Source organism: Maylandia zebra, linkage group LG22 (assembly GCF_041146795.1).
Source record: "Maylandia zebra isolate NMK-2024a linkage group LG22, Mzebra_GT3a, whole genome shotgun sequence".
In the NCBI taxonomy this organism is placed as follows: domain Eukaryota; kingdom Metazoa; phylum Chordata; class Actinopteri; order Cichliformes; family Cichlidae; genus Maylandia; species Maylandia zebra.
Window position 1 is genome coordinate 5,756,307 of NC_135187.1, and position 21,639 is coordinate 5,777,945.

Here is a 21,639-nt window from a genome sequence, read left to right on the forward strand (position 1 = left end):
ATATTACAATATTTATACTGAAAATAATCATTGTGGCTCAAGAGTTGGGAGTTCGCCTTGTAATCGGAAGGTTGCCGGTTCGAGCCCTGGCTTGGACAGTCTCGGTCGTTGTGTCCTTGGGCAAGACACTTCACCCGTTGCCTACTGGTGGTGGTCAGAGGGCCCAGTGGCGCCAGTGTCCGGCAGCCTCGCCTCTGTCAGTGTGCCCCAGGGTGGCTGTGGCTACAATGTAGCTTGCCATCACCAGTGTGTGAATGTGTGTGTGAATGGGTGGATGACTGGATATGTAAAGCGCTTTGGGGTCCTTAGGGACTAGTAAAGCGCTATATAAATACAGGCCATTTACCATTTACCATTTTTGTCTCATAACATTTATTAAAGTATATTATTTGTAAAGTTAGTGCACAGCATATTTTGAGGACACTGGGCAGTATAAGAACATAAAAGAGTTATCAGTATACATTAGATGTACTTGATATGACTCCTCTCAACTATGTTCAACTTTATGTTTCAGTAAGCTGAACGAAATACAGACTGAAACTGGTGAAAGTATTTCACCTTCTGAAATTATATTGATCACTAAAGCAGATATATATTTGATATAAATGACCATAACTTGCAGCAATAAAGCAACCAGCACAAAATCAAATAATTTACCATTCATTAACAAAACAACACATAAGCAAGTAACACACAGATTTTGCTCCAGGCATGCTTCAGATGTTTTCTTGTTATTTTTTTATTTTGTTCACTGACAATCTTTCAATGGTAAAACATGTTTGTTTTATGCCTAACAACCAAACTGTCATTGCATAACATACATTAAATTTAATACTTGTTTTATAGAAGAGTGATGATTCTAGTGCATGTGTACAGTGAAGCAGATTAAAAAATCAAATACGTCTAAACACAGACAGCTGGAAAAAAATTTCCGTCTACATACGAATATCTAATTGTGCACTAATCTACAGCAGGTGTAGCAACCTGTTCAACAGTGGTCTTTAAAATGCTCTCGGTAATTGTAATGAGTAAAACATGACTAGAGTTTTTAATGTAAGTCTTTGAACTGTAGAAGCTGATGAAGCATCCAGAGGAAAGCCATACAGAGAGTGGAGAGCAGAACTGCTTGCAGGCCAGTCACATTTGATTTAGTCTCTCAGCCTGCTCAGAACCATTATCAGGCACTGTAAGATCAAAAACATACAATCTGGATATTTTCAAAACTTTTCAAAGGTGTAATATGCAGTGACTGGTGGTTTCTGTTTGCAAACGTGCCCCTGCTCCCCAGTTCAACAGAGAGACGATTAGTTATGGTCAAGCAAGCAAGAGTATAAATAACAAAGATGATCTGCACTGGCAAAAAGGTTTTGCTTTTGCATAAATCTGTGCATGTCTTAAAATGTAATCCTTTAATATCTTTAATGACACATCACATCTCACAAATTACATATATAATACAAGCAGGTTTTACTTACTGGGCGGAGAATATTCAGCTGAAATAAACAAAAAAACTTTTATCAGTTGTTAGAGTTTTTTCATTTCACATACATTTTGTGTGCCTCCGTCATCTATTGATTTTTGTGTTCCTCTTTCCTGTTCAGAATGAAGAAGCCCATTTCAATTTCTATTAATTTGATTGGTTTGCTCTCACATCACTATTATACTGTCATGGTCCTATGGCTCTAAAACTCATACTCTCATTTTAGATTTTGGCCATTTGTAACCAAACTCATGTGACAGTATGGATTCACGAATTCAAAAAATAAAAATAAATATTTCTCCCATTTAGATTTCTCACCTTTCTTCTTTTTGTAAGCTACAGATACCACAGCTGCGATGAGGATGAGGATGAAAACTAGAACAACCATTGCAGCACTGATGAAGATCACCATGTCAGTGGGCTTCTCTGCTGAACAAAATATTTCAACACTTGACATATGTCAATAGTACAGAAAAAATGTGTTCAGGTATTAAAGAATGAGTTAAAAATGAAAAAGAAAGGACCTGATAGTTAATGAGTGTCTGAGTGAAACAGCAACACACCACTACTGCTGCTCCATTACATTTACTCTGATCCCAGTTTTAGCCATGACTTATATTGCATGTTAATATTTATTACTTGTCACAGTTGGAGTAAGCCAAGTGTGATAATTTGAAAGCTCAAGAAAACCAAATGATATTTTCAAAATCCCTGCAGGTTTCAGTCTTACCCCGGTTGGTCCTGATCACTGTTTTGTCCAGTTTGGTGATAATGTCGCTACTAACTCCAGAGAGCTGAAACACACAGTCATACCTCTGCCACTCTTCAAGTGTAAGTGATAAAAGTTTCAGATCAACACTCATCTGGAAGGTCCCGTCATTGTTCGGGAGGATCTCGCCAGGATCAACACCTTCATGGATCTCCTCTCCATCTTTCCTCCAGAACATCAAGGCTCTGTCAGGATAGAAACCTGTAGCGTGGCAGCTGACTGGAGAGGAGGGAGTCTTCTGGAGGAGAGACACTGAGGGAAGAACTGCAGAGAGACAGGTTTTTGAAATTTACTGTAAATTTAAAAAATTAATACAAGAAGGCAATATGAATTCTCTTTTTTACTAGATGAGATTCTATAATTCTACCTGCTGTCTGCAGAAAGTTCCTCCCATAGTGCACATATTTCTTTAGTAAATCAGGGCATTTAGAGGTGAAAAAGTTTTTATTGTATTCCAATCGAGTTTTTTCAGTATTCCATCTCATTTTGGTGATGACAGCCTGTGGTTTTGGAGCAATCCATGTCACTGTCTGCAGGTCAAAAGCTAGAAAGTCTTCTCCATCATAACCATACTGATTAAACCCATTAATTTCTCCAGTCTCATCATCCCATTCACAGCCATTCATTCTTTGCAAAATATGAACACCTGAAAATAGAGACAGCAACATTAATTGCAATAAACAAGTGAGAAACAAGCAGATATCACACCTAATCAATGAAGAAACAATGCAAACACAAAATCAAAGGCTCTACACCTGCAACTGGTACAAAAATCAGTCTATCAGCGTTGAAGATTCTTATTTTTTTCCCTCTGGCTTCTGGCTACTAGTCAACCTGTTTGCCTATTGATCCTGCTAAACTGTTTTGTTAGTTAGTTAGTTTGTTTGTAACTAATCCTCTGCACTTTATGATTCACTGTCTTCCATGTGTCAACTTCTCTCTCTCTCACATTTTCTTCATTCATCCCCAAAGTACTCCTTCCACCTTCCTAACATATTCTCTTCTCTCTTTAGTATATTTTAATTTCTATCGTTGATCATCCTAACCTGCTGCACATCATTTCCAGCTGAATCTCTCTGCCTAGCTGATAAGGACGAACTAGTCCCCAATAGTCCAGTTCCTATCGATCCTGCTTATCTGTTCCACTTGCACTTGCGCTACAATCAGCTGATTTCAGTTTGTGTTCCTGAGAAGGAAAATAGTGGTGCAACTGTTTCTATTACAACATCTCATAGGTTCAAGGAATTTCAAACAGGACACCCTCTCACATCAGTTCTCTGACATCAGCCAGCCTTACCCTGTTCACGGTGGGGTTCCTAACGTGGGATTTGGAGACCATTAGAAAGGCTCTGCGAGATGAGCCTGATTTGAGTTCCAGTACCCCCAACCGTTGCTATGTGACACTCTGCTGTGATCCACTAGGCTCACACCACCCAGTTTCCCTGTCACCATGGTTTGATAGAAACCTCTCACTCCTCAGACCTTACTTCTAGTGGGATACTCTGGAGAAAGACGTCAAGGACTATGTGGCAGCTTGTTCCATCTTTGCCAGAAATAAAAGCAGCTGTATGCAATAGAGAAAGATCATGACCATGCCCTCTGTATACCTACAATAGAGCCAGTAGATCTGGACTCAGACCAGAGAGGCTTTGCTCACAACCACTAAACAAATTAAGGTGTATGCCGATTCCCACAGGACTCCCACAGAGAGTGATATTATACCCCTTTCGTCAAACTGAGTGATTTATGACCCCCCTAATTGATTTATGACCCCTAATAAATTATTCATGAGCTCCGGAAGTAATTAAATTATTCATGAGCTCCGGAAGTAGGAAGTAATTAAGTAATAAAAATATGATATTCATAAAAATATGATATTCATAAAAATATGATATTCATAAAAATATAATTGATTATTTAGAAAGTTTCTTATATATCAAAAAATAGCATTCTTTTATTTCTTTAAGCAATTAAATTTTTTTTTTATTTTTTTATGCTCAAAAAACGCCATCTGGTGGCGGGTCAGTGTGTGTGTGTGCGCGCGCCCGCGCGCGCCCGAGGCTGTGTGTCTGGGCGCGCGGGGGCGCGCCCGTGTCTCCGGACCGTGCTCTCTCGGGCTCCGTGCTCATGTGTTTAAAAATGTATTAAACCATATTAAAATTGTTTAGTTAAACTTGTGCTTTTGTAACGTTCAGTATGGCCACAAACACATGCTGCATGCCTTGGGGGAAAACTTTATTTCGATTTATATGCATTTGTAGATTTAGAATAAAACTCATACTCAGAAAAAACTCGCGATCCCCTAACCCTAACCCTCCTTAGAAACATAAGCAGGGAAAACTCCTTAAAAAACCCTCCGCGTTTTTTCCAAAACCCTACAATAACTTGTTAGGGTATCCCCTCTATTCCCAAAACCTTATATTCCATAACAGGGGAAATCCTGAAAAAATCCTTAGTCTTTTTTCTCAAATTCAGCGCCCCGCGGCTCCCTTCATGCTCAGCCAAACAAAGCCAAAACTCCTTTTAAAAAATTCTCCGCGATTTCTCCAAAACCCTAGAATAACTTGTTAGCTACCCCTCTATTCCCAAAAAAAAAAAGCGCTATAATCCAAAAACATTGGGAAAGCTCCTTACTCTTTTTTCTTCAAAAACTTCCCTCTTACTAGCAAGCTCTAAAATTCAACCCACACTCTAAGTTCTACCTCGCTCTTAATCTCCGATCCACAACTTCTTGCAGAGCACAATTTTTTCCTGCTTGTTCGCTCCCCGCTCTGCTCCCGAATGCGCTGCTTACCTCGTTCGAAATTTGCGCCGGAGACCAACTCCCCCCCTTACTTCGCCCCGCTGCCAATCACATAACTATTGCACCGCTCCCTTCGCACCCCGGTTAGCCAATCCGCTCCAGGTCCGATTTTTATGATCTCCCGCTCAGGTTAAGACTACCCCCGAGCTCCCAGAAGACCCCTGCCTTCAGCCATATCAACAACTGGAACCGCTCAGACTGCTTGCGAGTTCGCATAGGGAGCGGCCGATTTCAACAGCAACTTGCGTCTCTTTCCTTATCCGCATATCATTCGGTAAGTGTTAATCTTCCTCTCTAACTACATTTTTGCATTTTCCTTTTTACCATTCTGTCAATCCTTTCATTTAAAAAAATAAATAAATATCACAATGGTTTGTAACAGGTACAATACACCATCCATCCATCCATTCGCCTCCACTTATCCTTTTCTCAGGCTCGCGCGGTGCGCTGGAGCCTATCCCACGTACAATACACTTTAAAATATATATAAGCTCCACTTTTAACTCCCGTAAAAGTTTATACATTACATGTCTACATCACCTATCATGGCCTCATCGGGTATCTCATATCATCTTGTTATTGTTATGTTATGCTCCTTTGATATTTTGCTAGTTTGCGTGTTTTAAAACTCTTTTTGTTTTTCTTTATATTTTTAGACCCAGATGTGTTAACCTGATCCCTGCGAAACACCAGCTCTGCGTGGATTTTGACCGCGAGTGACCGGATGTTGTTTCCGGCCTGAGGTTGCCTGAAATGCCTTGAGGCTCGTTTGAAAGATTGCGCCCGAGACCAACTCCGCCTCCAAGGCATGCCTACCTTTAGCTGCCACCAGTGAGATATCAGAGCCGGGCTCCACATATCCAATCAGGAGCACGAGCAAGACAGCTTTTGCAGACTCTCCAGAAATATACAAGTCCTTACCAACTGCTCTGCAACCCAGTGTTTCTGGTCCCCTCACTAACATCGCTTTTTGAGATATTTTTTATGAACCACCAAAAAAGCAATTTTACCCCACAGACTGGGTCTGAGGGCAGCAGCGGGGACAAATGATTGTAATGAAGCGACGGACATTTCATGGCTGGTCTTGCATAATCGTGAGTTATTATGTCATATGGTGATAAGTACATAGTTTTGCAAGAGGCATACAAGCACTGTGGAAAAAGTAATCATAAAACTGTTTTTGTGAACACCCTACGTTATGCTTTAAAAAATGTGATACATGTAATGTGATCATCAAAGAACATGATTTTTTAAAAAAAACAAACTTTTATTCTTATGCTTTTAAAGTATGTCAGATTATCTTAAAACACTTATTTGTATGTTATAATGTTTTTCTTACACCATGTGTAATTTTTATAGACACCTTATTCATTGTATCAATGTGTAATTATGTATCTTTGATAAATAAATAAAATATTTAATCTTGTATTTGTGTACTTTCTGGTGATTCAATAAAAAATTAGTCACATATCGCTCTGATAAACACAGATGGCTGAAAGAAATGTTTGATGGAACAAAGGAAACAAGTGTCTTGCTGCTAAACTTTTAAGTCACCGTGGTTTAAATGAGAAAGTCTGTATGTAAAACATGAAAAACTCCATATCAGTGATATCTACAAAGGTGTACTCATTTCTTTGTAATGGTACTTTACTGTTCCAATGAAACAAAAAGAAAATCTCATTTTTAAAGTACATTTTTCGGCCACCCTGACCTATTTTCAGGGGCAAGAATGTTGATGTTAGACTGTGTTTTAAATCAGGTTGTGATCTTAAACTAACTATCACAGCACTGATTTCAGTTGTAATGTCAATTAGAATCCCAATTTGGCTTTTCTCCAGTCAGTGTTATGGTGAAATTTAACTTGTTCTTTTGTGTAATTGCACATGGCCCAGCAAAGGACCCCTTAGTAAACTGTACAGCATAAGTTTTCAATTCACTTTTGTCAGAAAACTTCACAGTATGAGAAGTTACAGCACAGTTTCTCCAAACGTGTGGTTCTTTTTCAGCCAGCGTGCTTTTAGAGCATCTACATTAGCTCATGTAGTAAAAGTACAATCAGTAAGTGTACTTTAACATTTGAGATTCCGAGTCACTCTTGCTTAGATCATGTGAACTATATCATGAACCTTTTTTTGTATAATGCATCAAACGTGTTCAAATCAGTTTATTTTCAATTTATTTTAACTAATCTAGAGACAAGCAACTCCTTTTTAGCTTCTGTTATGTATTTACCTCTCACACCTTAATCTAGATGTTAGTGTTCTCAGAGTTAACATGTCTCATGTTGCCATGTTGTATTTCTAATACCCAGCCTCAGTGTTCGCCCTGTTGACCCTCAAATCCAAACACCAATGATCTAGATATTCACAAAATTCATAAGGAGATTCTTAAGGTCTTAAGTTTTGTTGTTTTTATGTTTTACAAAAAAAAACTTCACATTTTTTATATTTTTAAACGAAAGTGACATGCAAGGATATTTTTCTTTAGTGATGTTGCTTCAGCAATCTCAAATACTAATTATTCTGGGAATTTTTATGGTCAAACTATGTGATTTTCCAAATGTGTGTGTGTGGAGTAAAATGACCTTGTTCTTATGATGTTGTCACCGTGAATCATTTAGGATTAACAACACAAATTGTATCGATAGCAGAAACAGTCTTATAACTTATAATTCTCACACGTTACCGCCAGTTCTACAAACGCAGTCTTCTTCAGCTCTGTTTATGTAGCTTTTATGAAACTGATTTTCCATAGTACAAGTAGAATTTAATTTTTCTTTGCTCTCCAGTATAAATGCAATAATTTGCAGGCTTTTTACTGAAACTCTCACAATGCAACACTCAATGCTCAGAGCTTCATATATCAACAGCTCTGAAAATATCTTCTTTTTTAAAGTAATGTAGGACAGGATCTCTCACTCTCTGTGTCTCAAAAAAACCCCAACTAAACTGGCAATCACCACTAAACAAATGAAAGTAGTTTATGGCTTTTTTATCAGCTGCATTTCTTTCATTTATGTATTGATCCCATTGTTTATTGGTAATGCTTTTAGGTCACTGTTTTAGCATGTCTGCCTCACACTCCATTTAAACAGTTTAACAGATAGTGGGGTCTGGTAAGGAAGTTGGGGGGAAGCAGACAACTCCACAGGAAGAGTCTTTTTGTCTTTTCTCCACTGTAAAAGATAGCAAGGCAGTGTGAAACTTTCTTTGCGGGAAAGACAAAACTGAGAGCCATGCTAGGCTCAGTGAGAGACTCTGCTCACCCTCTGCCCCAGCGATGGCAGTCCCTCACCAAGCTTGATTTCTGTTCTTTGTCTTGATTAAAGAATGTTAGCTACCGCTCATCGCTTGTCTGCAGGCTTTATTAAACGGAAAACTTCCACAACAACCTCTAAACAGTGGTTTATGGCTTTTTGTCACCTGCAACACCATGTAACACTTGGATGTTAGATTCTTTTACCAGTCAGTGTTGTTAGCCCCTACCCCCAGGCTCCAGGTGTCTGAGCTCTAACCCTGGCTGCCAAATGTCCCCCTGAGGCCTTTGTGCCTTTTACCACCAGACTAAGTTTGTAGTCCTATCTACTAATATTATTTTATTTTTTTATTATAGCACAAGTTTCAGTTAGGTTACTACTTTGACTTCCTCAATTTGAGCACATTTCTGACCCGATACTTTATCAAGCTTTTACTCGAGTGTTTTTGACACTAGCAGCTGTACTTCTACTTAAGTGAAAATTGCCTGCAATTTTGCCACCTCAGTTGCCACTTTTCTGGAGTTTGTACACTTTTTATATTGAAACGTTCAACGTTTTACGTGTTATCCTTGATCACAGTTCTAAACAAGTTAACTTTCTTCACTTCAAAGTAACCCAAAAAAGAAACTATATGTCCAGTTCTCTTTACTCCAAACCTGGTTTAAGGCTATGCTGTTGTTGTGATATGGCCATACAAATAATATTAAGTTTAATTAATCTTTTAAAAAAATGGCTGCTTCATGGCTACCTGTTCAGAGAATTTGCAGACTTTTATGGAAACTGTCACAATGTAACACTCTCACTGTCAAAACAGGGTTGATCCATGTTTCTATGAACACTGATTAATATATCAACAGCTCTGAAAATCCTTTTTTTTTTTTTTTAAGTAAAGCAGAACAGGATCTCTGTATCTCTAAAAATCCCAACAAAACTGGCAATCACCTCTAAACAAATGGAAGTAGTTTATGGATCTTTATCACCTGCAACACCATGTAACACCTAGATGTTAGACTCTTTTACCATCACATTTGCAAGGGTTTATGTGTTATCCTTGATCACAGTTCTAAATAAGTTAACTTTCTTGACATAAAAGTAGCCCAAAGAAGACAAATATATGTCCAGTTCTTTTTTACTCCAAACCTACTGATCGGAAAACATTATGTGATGCTGGAAGTTTTCATCCTATCCATCTGCAAAACAAGTTTACCTGTAAGCCAACACATTAGACGTAAGCAAATTTGTGAAATTCCTGAACAATGTGCTTTGTGGAGTAGCAGTAGTACTAGAACTAGTACTAGTAGTCCTAGTATTCTGCAGCAACCAGGCTTCAAGAGTGATCACTCTTCTGGCTTTCAAATGGTGAAAACATGTCACAGTCTTAACCGCAAATCAGAAATGTTGGTAAATTTAAAAAGGAATTTAAACGTCAGCTTTGACATAGACACAGACTTTATTAATGCCACACTCAGGAAATTCACATGTTACACATGATTTAGCTCACCTGCTAAATCCCCAGAGCAATAACCACATCAGCATCATTAGCCTGAGTGTTGATCCTCCAGGTGAGTGAGTGGAGTTGAGTGTGTGTGTGTGTGTGTGTGTGTGTGTGTGTGTGTGTGTGTGTGTGTGTGTGTGTGTGATATCAGAGGTGAAGCTGCTTTCTGCAAAGTCTCATCAACAACCAGGAAGAGTCTAAAAGCACTAAATATGAAACAGACCATTTACCATACCCAACACTGAGCTCCTGCACAGTCAGATGGAGTGAAACATAATGTCCCAGTGGTGTTCTGTTGGATTTAGCAGGTGAGCGTTGTTGCCAGTCAAAACCTTTTTGGAAACTCTTTACAAGAATCAATGTAATTATTTGTTTTACTTGAATCAAATGTATTGGTTTATATACCTGAAATAAAACTTTTTTTTGGAAACCCGTTACATCAAATAAAACTTTCTTGGAAAAGCATTGCAAGAATCAATCGAGTTATTTGTTTTACCCCATTCAAATCTATTGGTTTCATTACATCAAATTAAATAATTTTGGAAACCCGTTACATCAAATAAAACTTTCTTGGAAAAACTTTACAAGAATCAATGTAATTATTTGTTTTACTTGAATCAAATGTAATGGTTTATATACCTGAAATAAAACTTTTTGTTAGAAAAATCAAACTGTGTCTCGTGCAGGTGTATTGTGACTGCTCCATCACAATGTATAATTTGACTTGTGAGGTACACACAACAAGGCCAACAAGAAAAAGTGAATTAGAGATTCATTACAAAATACAAAAAATAAAAATAAATAGTGCACAAATTTAAAACAAGCAAAACACCTATGCAAGAGTAACTACTAATGATTTACAAATACTTGTCATATACAACCAATACACTCAGAGAATTTTACCATATCAGTATAAAGCTCTCTGTAATTCCTGGACAGTTCGTGAAATAATTTAAAATTAAATCTGCACTTCAGTTAACTATTCTTTTTTTAACAACAGGTTTATGTCTTAGATCTACGGATACAGCTAAAACACTCTGCTTGTATAATGCTGTATTCTCTCCCAGCTTATCCTTTTCTCACAACAGGGTGATTCCCAAAGTACGAGTCAATAAAACAATCACTCTAAAAACCAGAACAGAAAGATAAAGTTGCAAAATAAAAGATTAAGGATTGTGTTTTTATAGCATGTAGTAAACTATCCCCTTTTTCTAACACAGAGTTTGTATGAAGTTCACTTTATCAGCTGAAAATATTAAAGCCAGAACTTACAAGATCAAAAACCTTTTACTTCATGTACAGGGTTTCCAAAATTATTTAATTTGATGTAATGAAACCAATAGATTTGAATGGGGTAAAACAAATAACTCGATTGATTCTTGCAATGCTTTTCCAAGAAAGTTTTATTTGATGTAACGGGTTTCCAAAAAAAAGTTTTATTTCAGGTATATAAACCAATACATTTGATTCAAGTAAAACAAATAATTACATTGATTCTTGTAAAGAGTTTCCAAAAAGGTTTTGACTGGCAACAACGCTCACCTGCTAAATCCAACAGAACACCACTGGGACATTATGTTTCACTCCATCTGACTGTGCAGGAGCTCAGTGTTGGGTATGGTAAATGGTCTGTTTCATATTTAGTGCTTTTAGACTCTTCCTGGTTGTTGATGAGACTTTGCAGAAAGCAGCTTCACCTCTGATATCACACACACACACACACACACACACACACACACACACACACACACACACACACACACACACACACTCAACTCCACTCACTCACCTGGAGGATCAACACTCAGGCTAATGATGCTGATGTGGTTATTGCTCTGGGGATTTAGCAGGTGAGCTAAATCATGTGTAACATGTGAATTTCCTGAGTGTGGCATTAATAAAGTCTGTGTCTATGTCAAAGCTGACGTTTAAATTCCTTTTTAAATTTACCAACATTTCTGATTTGCGGTTAAGACTGTGACATGTTTTCACCATTTGAAAGCCAGAAGAGTGATCACTCTTGAAGCCTGGTTGCTGCAGAATACTAGGACTACTAGTACTAGTTCTAGTACTACTGCTACTCCACAAAGCACATTGTTCAGGAATTTCACAAATTTGCTTACGTCTAATGTGTTGGCTTACAGGTAAACTTGTTTTGCAGATGGATAGGATGAAAACTTCCAGCATCACATAATGTTTTCCGATCAGTAGGTTTGGAGTAAAAAAGAACTGGACATATATTTGTCTTCTTTGGGCTACTTTTATGTCAAGAAAGTTAACTTATTTAGAACTGTGATCAAGGATAACACATAAACCCTTGCAAATGTGATGGTAAAAGAGTCTAACATCTAGGTGTTACATGGTGTTGCAGGTGATAAAGATCCATAAACTACTTCCATTTGTTTAGAGGTGATTGCCAGTTTTGTTGGGATTTTTAGAGATACAGAGATCCTGTTCTGCTTTACTTAAAAAAAAAAAAAAAGGATTTTCAGAGCTGTTGATATATTAATCAGTGTTCATAGAAACATGGATCAACCCTGTTTTGACAGTGAGAGTGTTACATTGTGACAGTTTCCATAAAAGTCTGCAAATTCTCTGAACAGGTAGCCATGAAGCAGCCATTTTTTTAAAAGATTAATTAAACTTAATATTATTTGTATGGCCATATCACAACAACAGCATAGCCTTAAACCAGGTTTGGAGTAAAGAGAACTGGACATATAGTTTCTTTTTTGGGTTACTTTGAAGTGAAGAAAGTTAACTTGTTTAGAACTGTGATCAAGGATAACACGTAAAACGTTGAACGTTTCAATATAAAAAGTGTACAAACTCCAGAAAAGTGGCAACTGAGGTGGCAAAATTGCAGGCAATTTTCACTTAAGTAGAAGTACAGCTGCTAGTGTCAAAAACACTCGAGTAAAAGCTTGATAAAGTATCGGGTCAGAAATGTGCTCAAATTGAGGAAGTCAAAGTAGTAACCTAACTGAAACTTGTGCTATAATAAAAAAATAAAATAATATTAGTAGATAGGACTACAAACTTAGTCTGGTGGTAAAAGGCACAAAGGCCTCAGGGGGACATTTGGCAGCCAGGGTTAGAGCTCAGACACCTGGAGCCTGGGGGTAGGGGCTAACAACACTGACTGGTAAAAGAATCTAACATCCAAGTGTTACATGGTGTTGCAGGTGACAAAAAGCCATAAACCACTGTTTAGAGGTTGTTGTGGAAGTTTTCCGTTTAATAAAGCCTGCAGACAAGCGATGAGCGGTAGCTAACATTCTTTAATCAAGACAAAGAACAGAAATCAAGCTTGGTGAGGGACTGCCATCGCTGGGGCAGAGGGTGAGCAGAGTCTCTCACTGAGCCTAGCATGGCTCTCAGTTTTGTCTTTCCCGCAAAGAAAGTTTCACACTGCCTTGCTATCTTTTACAGTGGAGAAAAGACAAAAAGACTCTTCCTGTGGAGTTGTCTGCTTCCCCCCAACTTCCTTACCAGACCCCACTATCTGTTAAACTGTTTAAATGGAGTGTGAGGCAGACATGCTAAAACAGTGACCTAAAAGCATTACCAATAAACAATGGGATCAATACATAAATGAAAGAAATGCAGCTGATAAAAAAGCCATAAACTACTTTCATTTGTTTAGTGGTGATTGCCAGTTTAGTTGGGGTTTTTTTGAGACACAGAGAGTGAGAGATCCTGTCCTACATTACTTTAAAAAAGAAGATATTTTCAGAGCTGTTGATATATGAAGCTCTGAGCATTGAGTGTTGCATTGTGAGAGTTTCAGTAAAAAGCCTGCAAATTATTGCATTTATACTGGAGAGCAAAGAAAAATTAAATTCTACTTGTACTATGGAAAATCAGTTTCATAAAAGCTACATAAACAGAGCTGAAGAAGACTGCGTTTGTAGAACTGGCGGTAACGTGTGAGAATTATAAGTTATAAGACTGTTTCTGCTATCGATACAATTTGTGTTGTTAATCCTAAATGATTCACGGTGACAACATCATAAGAACAAGGTCATTTTACTCCACACACACACATTTGGAAAATCACATAGTTTGACCATAAAAATTCCCAGAATAATTAGTATTTGAGATTGCTGAAGCAACATCACTAAAGAAAAATATCCTTGCATGTCACTTTCGTTTAAAAATATAAAAAATGTGAAGTTTTTTTTTGTAAAACATAAAAACAACAAAACTTAAGACCTTAAGAATCTCCTTATGAATTTTGTGAATATCTAGATCATTGGTGTTTGGATTTGAGGGTCAACAGGGCGAACACTGAGGCTGGGTATTAGAAATACAACATGGCAACATGAGACATGTTAACTCTGAGAACACTAACATCTAGATTAAGGTGTGAGAGGTAAATACATAACAGAAGCTAAAAAGGAGTTGCTTGTCTCTAGATTAGTTAAAATAAATTGAAAATAAACTGATTTGAACACGTTTGATGCATTATACAAAAAAAGGTTCATGATATAGTTCACATGATCTAAGCAAGAGTGACTCGGAATCTCAAATGTTAAAGTACACTTACTGATTGTACTTTTACTACATGAGCTAATGTAGATGCTCTAAAAGCACGCTGGCTGAAAAAGAACCACACGTTTGGAGAAACTGTGCTGTAACTTCTCATACTGTGAAGTTTTCTGACAAAAGTGAATTGAAAACTTATGCTGTACAGTTTACTAAGGGGTCCTTTGCTGGGCCATGTGCAATTACACAAAAGAACAAGTTAAATTTCACCATAACACTGACTGGAGAAAAGCCAAATTGGGATTCTAATTGACATTACAACTGAAATCAGTGCTGTGATAGTTAGTTTAAGATCACAACCTGATTTAAAACACAGTCTAACATCAACATTCTTGCCCCTGAAAATAGGTCAGGGTGGCCGAAAAATGTACTTTAAAAATGAGATTTTCTTTTTGTTTCATTGGAACAGTAAAGTACCATTACAAAGAAATGAGTACACCTTTGTAGATATCACTGATATGGAGTTTTTCATGTTTTACATACAGACTTTCTCATTTAAACCACGGTGACTTAAAAGTTTAGCAGCAAGACACTTGTTTCCTTTGTTCCATCAAACATTTCTTTCAGCCATCTGTGTTTATCAGAGCGATATGTGACTAATTTTTTATTGAATCACCAGAAAGTACACAAATACAAGATTAAATATTTTATTTATTTATCAAAGATACATAATTACACATTGATACAATGAATAAGGTGTCTATAAAAATTACACATGGTGTAAGAAAAACATTATAACATACAAATAAGTGTTTTAAGATAATCTGACATACTTTAAAAGCATAAGAATAAAAGTTTGTTTTTTTTTAAAAATCATGTTCTTTGATGATCACATTACATGTATCACATTTTTTAAAGCATAACGTAGGGTGTTCACAAAAACAGTTTTATGATTACTTTTTCCACAGTGCTTGTATGCCTCTTGCAAAACTATGTACTTATCACCATATGACATAATAACTCACGATTATGCAAGACCAGCCATGAAATGTCCGTCGCTTCATTACAATCATTTGTCCCCGCTGCTGCCCTCAGACCCAGTCTGTGGGGTAAAATTGCTTTTTTGGTGGTTCATAAAAAATATCTCAAAAAGCGATGTTAGTGAGGGGACCAGAAACACTGGGTTGCAGAGCAGTTGGTAAGGACTTGTATATTTCTGGAGAGTCTGCAAAAGCTGTCTTGCTCGTGCTCCTGATTGGATATGTGGAGCCCGGCTCTGATATCTCACTGGTGGCAGCTAAAGGTAGGCATGCCTTGGAGGCGGAGTTGGTCTCGGGCGCAATCTTTCAAACGAGCCTCAAGGCATTTCAGGCAACCTCAGGCCGGAAACAACATCCGGTCACTCGCGGTCAAAATCCACGCAGAGCTGGTGTTTCGCAGGGATCAGGTTAACACATCTGGGTCTAAAAATATAAAGAAAAACAAAAAGAGTTTTAAAACACGCAAACTAGCAAAATATCAAAGGAGCATAACATAACAATAACAAGATGATATGAGATACCCGATGAGGCCATGATAGGTGATGTAGACATGTAATGTATAAACTTTTACGGGAGTTAAAAGTGGAGCTTATATATATTTTAAAGTGTATTGTACGTGGGATAGGCTCCAGCGCACCGCGCGAGCCTGAGAAAAGGATAAGTGGAGGCGAATGGATGGATGGATGGTGTATTGTACCTGTTACAAACCATTGTGATATTTATTTATTTTTTTAAATGAAAGGATTGACAGAATGGTAAAAAGGAAAATGCAAAAATGTAGTTAGAGAGGAAGATTAACACTTACCGAATGATATGCGGATAAGGAAAGAGACGCAAGTTGCTGTTGAAATCGGCCGCTCCCTATGCGAACTCGCAAGCAGTCTGAGCGGTTCCAGTTGTTGATATGGCTGAAGGCAGGGGTCTTCTGGGAGCTCGGGGGTAGTCTTAACCTGAGCGGGAGATCATAAAAATCGGACCTGGAGCGGATTGGCTAACCGGGGTGCGAAGGGAGCGGTGCAATAGTTATGTGATTGGCAGCGGGGCGAAGTAAGGGGGGGAGTTGGTCTCCGGCGCAAATTTCGAACGAGGTAAGCAGCGCATTCGGGAGCAGAGCGGGGAGCGAACAAGCAGGAAAAAATTGTGCTCTGCAAGAAGTTGTGGATCGGAGATTAAGAGCGAGGTAGAACTTAGAGTGTGGGTTGAATTTTAGAGCTTGCTAGTAAGAGGGAAGTTTTTGAAGAAAAAAGAGTAAGGAGCTTTCCCAATGTTTTTGGATTATAGCGCTTTTTTTTTTTGGGAATAGAGGGGTAGCTAACAAGTTATTCTAGGGTTTTGGAGAAATCGCGGAGAATTTTTTAAAAGGAGTTTTGGCTTTGTTTGGCTGAGCATGAAGGGAGCCGCGGGGCGCTGAATTTGAGAAAAAAGACTAAGGATTTTTTCAGGATTTCCCCTGTTATGGAATATAAGGTTTTGGGAATAGAGGGGATACCCTAACAAGTTATTGTAGGGTTTTGGAAAAAACGCGGAGGGTTTTTTAAGGAGTTTTCCCTGCTTATGTTTCTAAGGAGGGTTAGGGTTAGGGGATCGCGAGTTTTTTCTGAGTATGAGTTTTATTCTAAATCTACAAATGCATATAAATCGAAATAAAGTTTTCCCCCAAGGCATGCAGCATGTGTTTGTGGCCATACTGAACGTTACAAAAGCACAAGTTTAACTAAACAATTTTAATATGGTTTAATACATTTTTAAACACATGAGCACGGAGCCCGAGAGAGCACGGTCCGGAGACACGGGCGCGCCCCCGCGCGCCCAGACACACAGCCTCGGGCGCGCGCGGGCGCGCGCACACACACACACTGACCCGCCACCAGATGGCGTTTTTTGAGCATAAAAAAATAAAAAAAAAATTTAATTGCTTAAAGAAATAAAAGAATGCTATTTTTTGATATATAAGAAACTTTCTAAATAATCAATTATATTTTTATGAATATCATATTTTTATGAATATCATATTTTTATGAATATCATATTTTTATTACTTAATTACTTCCTACTTCCGGAGCTCATGAATAATTTAATTACTTCCGGAGCTCATGAATAATTTATTAGGGGTCATAAATCAATTAGGGGGGTCATAAATCACTCAGTTTGACGAAAGGGGTATAATATCACTCTCTTCCCACTCCTAGCTTTGTAACTATTCAAAAGGTATGGCTTTCTGCTAAAAACATTCCTTTAAAATCTCTAACTTATAAACTTGCTCCCATTACATTGGACCGTATGAGACTGACTCAGTGATCAGCCCCTCTGCAGTGAAACTCAAGTTGCCTCCATCTCTACAAATTCATCCTACATTCCATGTCTCTGAAATCAAACCTGTTCAGTCTAGTCCATTATGTCCTCTGTCCAACCCACTATCACTTGCCCATCACCCGGCCTACACCGTCAGCCAGATTGTAGACAGCTGACATCGAGGCATCACCGGTTTCTCATTGACTAGCAAGGATATGGCCCAGAGGAGCATTCCCGAGTACCCCGTTCTTTAATCCTTCACCCTTCCATAAGCTCTGATTTTTCAATCAGTCATCAGTAGTTTTTTGAGTAATAACTGCAACAATGATAACAACAAAGAGGGGAAATACCTCCAACATGCAAAAACATTTGACAACACAGCATGCAATTAATTTGCACAAATGTAATATGGTTGATAGTGATGGTGGTGACTCTTAAAGTGGAGCCAATGAGAACCAAATGAGAATTAATAAAGAATAGAATTGAGAAGTGATATCAATTGAATTAGAATCGCTAAATTCAATTCCCATTACTACTAGCCAATCAATACAAGTCTTTTCCTCCTTCCTTAGTGTCCAGCCTTACATACAACTTGCTATAAGCCTTTTCTTTCTCTTTGCTACACACCTAGCCTCCCAGTACTCCTGTCTACTGTCTTCATCTCCCTGGCTATTCCACTTTCTCTTTGGTGACTGCTTCCTTTAAATACTTTCCTGTACTTTCTAAGTCCACCACCAAGTTTACTTGTCCTCTTTCCTCTTTCTAGAGAATACACCAAACACCTTCTTAGCAGTTTCTCTCAATACAGATGTACTTTCCCAGTCATCTGGTAACTCTTCCTTACTACGCACAGCCTGTCTCACCTTTGAATTCTATGCAACATTCTTCTTTATTCAACTTCCACCGTTCAGTTGTTTGCTCGTCTTGATTTAACACAATACCCTATGTACTGTACCTCCCTCTTCTTAAAGTAGGTGTTCACCATACGCAAATAATTTTTTCTCGTTTTTATATAGCCCATTATAGAGCACTCAAAGCACTTTAACATGCCTCTTTCACACTGCAATGGATGCATCAGAGACCAACTTGTGGTTAGTATCTTCCACAAGGATATTTGGCATTTACACTAGAGCAGCCAGGGATCATACCACAAATCTTCCAATTAGTAGATGACTTGCTCTACCTCCTGAACCTCACCCACCACTCTTCACCTTTGCTAAATTCACCCACTTGACCCATTCAACATCAATCTTGTATTTTAAAATAAACGAATAATAATAATTTCAACAATCATCAGCAGTCAAATGAAACAAATCCATACCTTCAGTTTGGTTGAAACGTCGCTTTATCCTCTCAATGTGACCTTTGAAGAACTGATGATTATCTAAACACTGAAAAATGTACCACTCCAGGTGTTGAGGATCATCCTTTAAGAGATTTTTAATCCAGTGTGCTTTGAGTTCTGGTCCCCTTCCGCTGCTATTGCAGTCACCTATCTGAACTTCATCGACAAGTGCAACAGCCACAAACTCAGGGATGCTTTGGATTTCAGTGGTTTCAGTGAAGAAATACTTCAAGGAATGTTTTACTGTAAAATTGATGGGACTTTGTATTAGGTCATTTTCATGTATGACTGTCAATAGTATAATCAAGAATGTTTTTGTTATATTTTTTTACTTGGTGTCCATACAGAAAGGGAAATTTTTGTGTGGGGTTATGATTATTTGTGTGAATGTGTGTGTGAATGGGAGGATGACTGAATGTAGTGTAAAGCGCTTTGGGGTCCATAGGGACTAAGTAAAGCGCTATACAAATACAGGCCATTTACCATTTACCGTTTACCATTTAAGAAGGACAAGCATATCAGTCAAACTTATTTCGTGTTTAGCATTAACTTGAAAACACTTTAACTCATAACACTGTTACTGGAGTTTACATGGCTGCAACTGGATATATCACTAAAAAATATCTGTGACACATATTTAGACTTACATGAACTGTGGCCTCTGCAACATTGGAAAACTACACCCTGGATTAAATACTAACCGTTTGATGTGGTTTTTAGTATTTATGATATATAAATACTAACTGTTGCTGCTAGGTAAAATTGCATTAATGGTCAACAAGTAAATGAAAATTTAAAATTAACTCTTAGAATTGCTAATATCATTTTGGCCTATGCATCTATTTTTATTTATTTATTTATTTATTTTGTAAAATATCAATGAAACTAAACATTTTTTTATTTATTATATTTATCACATTATTAAAATGAATTTAAATGAAGACTTACTTTTTAAAAGAAAAGATCATTTAAATATGCTTTGAGTAGAATATGTATTTGTGATTATTTTGAAATATTACAATAAATAGAAATTCCAGGTGGGGAGGGATCTCAAATTGCAGCTGTTAATTTCAATTGTATTAAAATTAAATGTTTTTAACATTTTTGCCTGTTTAGGCTCACATGTGGTGATTTGGACATGAGAATATTCAATGGAATATTCATCATTCACTAACCGCTGAAACATTTTAAAGAGCTACAACTCTCTAACCAAGTAAGTAAACTTGCATTTTAATCAGTGATAAACTATACCATAAAAAAGGCTTTATCTATACAGTCCCTCGAAAATAATTTGACATGTCAGGGGCTTTTTATCTTTCCTCTGAACTTGAGAATAACTAAATGAAATTGCAACAGCTCATAGTGAAACTAAAAGTCAAAGTCGCTTGCAATTTAAGCTGCTATAAGTTAAGGAGAACTTTATAAAAAATACTTGAAATATGATCTTACCTGGAAACACAGCATGACAGCAGAGGAGTAATATGAACACATTCTCCATCTTCTTTTGCATTTTTCTGTTTGTTAACATAAGAAAAACAACTGAGAGAGCTACTGTGTAACTTGTCCAAGTTCCATTTCCTGTTTGTGTGTGCCAAAGTTTTCTGAGTCAGAAAAAATTAAAGATTAAACAGGTTATGTGCTTTCAACAGCCTCCCTGCTTTTCCCAAACATCTAAGTCTACATCCACTGTGATGTGGCTCCTCCTACTTAAGAAAATGGAGACCTATTTAGCTTTCAGTTAATATCAGGGAAAAGACACAGTTATGGAAAAATAATGGAGGTCCTTCTCAGTGAAATGGATTCTTTTAGTCATCTGAAAAAATAATCATTCAGGTGCATCTGCGTATTACCCAAACATAAGCATACTGGTAACTTCACTATTTATTATAACTTAAACATTACACATCCCCTAAATCATCATTATCAAGTTGTCACAGTAGATGTAATCATAAACATAGACAGAGAAGACAGGCTCGGATGTGATAGTTGTGACAGTACAAAATGTGAAAGCCAAAGATACAAAAAAAGAGATTCAGGCAAGTTCTGTTCAAATATATCATTTTGAAAAGTTTATCAGATTTTATTGGTTCAGATTGGATTTTGTTAGTGAAACAACTCACAAAAAAGTGACTGCATCTGGAGAACAATTAAGAGATAAATTTGTTTTAAGAGCAATGTTTTTGTCTTCTGAGAAGTTGTTTTCTTTTCAGTTATTTCCTTCTTCTTTTTTACCCACAAGCAATATTGGTGCAGGATAAATGATGTAGTGAAGTAAATTCTATCCACTGTCAGATGAACTTTTACCTGTACTGCTAAATAAACTTAAAGACAAACCAGAAAACCATCAAAAATGCATGTTGCTTGAATTACAGCACAGCACAGGCAATCAAAGGTCAAAGTCGTGGAACCTCACAAGTCACATGCAAGAACTCAAGCAATTCATTCTCACAAAAACATCTAATAAAATAATAAACTGATAACATTTTATTTCCAGACGGAATTCTGTTGCTGGCATGCTTCAGATGTTTTGCTGCTATTTGGTAATGGGTGTCTGTGTTCTACACTGTCCATTTGTTAGTGGCATAGCATACTGTTGTTGTTAGATGCATGACCATCCCTATAGCTAAAAAATATGCTTACGTTTTGTAGAGGACTTGTGCTGATGCCAGTG

At 37.4% G+C, this 21,639-nt stretch overlaps 1 protein-coding gene across 2 annotated transcripts in view; it reads right to left on the minus strand.

Annotated features, from left to right (window-relative positions):
* Positions 1-1,115: 1,115 nt before the first annotated feature.
* The window catches only part of LOC101487650 (major histocompatibility complex class I-related protein 1), a 35,657-nt gene continuing 15,133 nt past the window's right edge, over positions 1,116-21,639 (minus strand). Inside the window, exons 1-7 of one of the 2 annotated variants that reach the window (XM_076878899.1) lie at positions 20,418-20,478; positions 18,945-19,211; positions 2,617-2,895; positions 2,211-2,513; positions 1,799-1,906; positions 1,476-1,493; positions 1,116-1,184 (exon numbers count right to left, since the gene is read on the minus strand). In XM_076878899.1, the coding sequence (XP_076735014.1) occupies positions 1,138-1,184; positions 1,476-1,493; positions 1,799-1,906; positions 2,211-2,513; positions 2,617-2,895; positions 18,945-19,211; positions 20,418-20,478 (1,083 nt within the window). In that variant the 3' untranslated portion in view covers positions 1,116-1,137. Of the gene's footprint in view, positions 1,185-1,475; positions 1,494-1,798; positions 1,907-2,210; positions 2,514-2,616; positions 2,896-18,944; positions 19,212-20,417; positions 20,479-21,639 lie in introns of those variants that run through there. The other variant, XM_076878900.1, reaches the window with a different exon arrangement.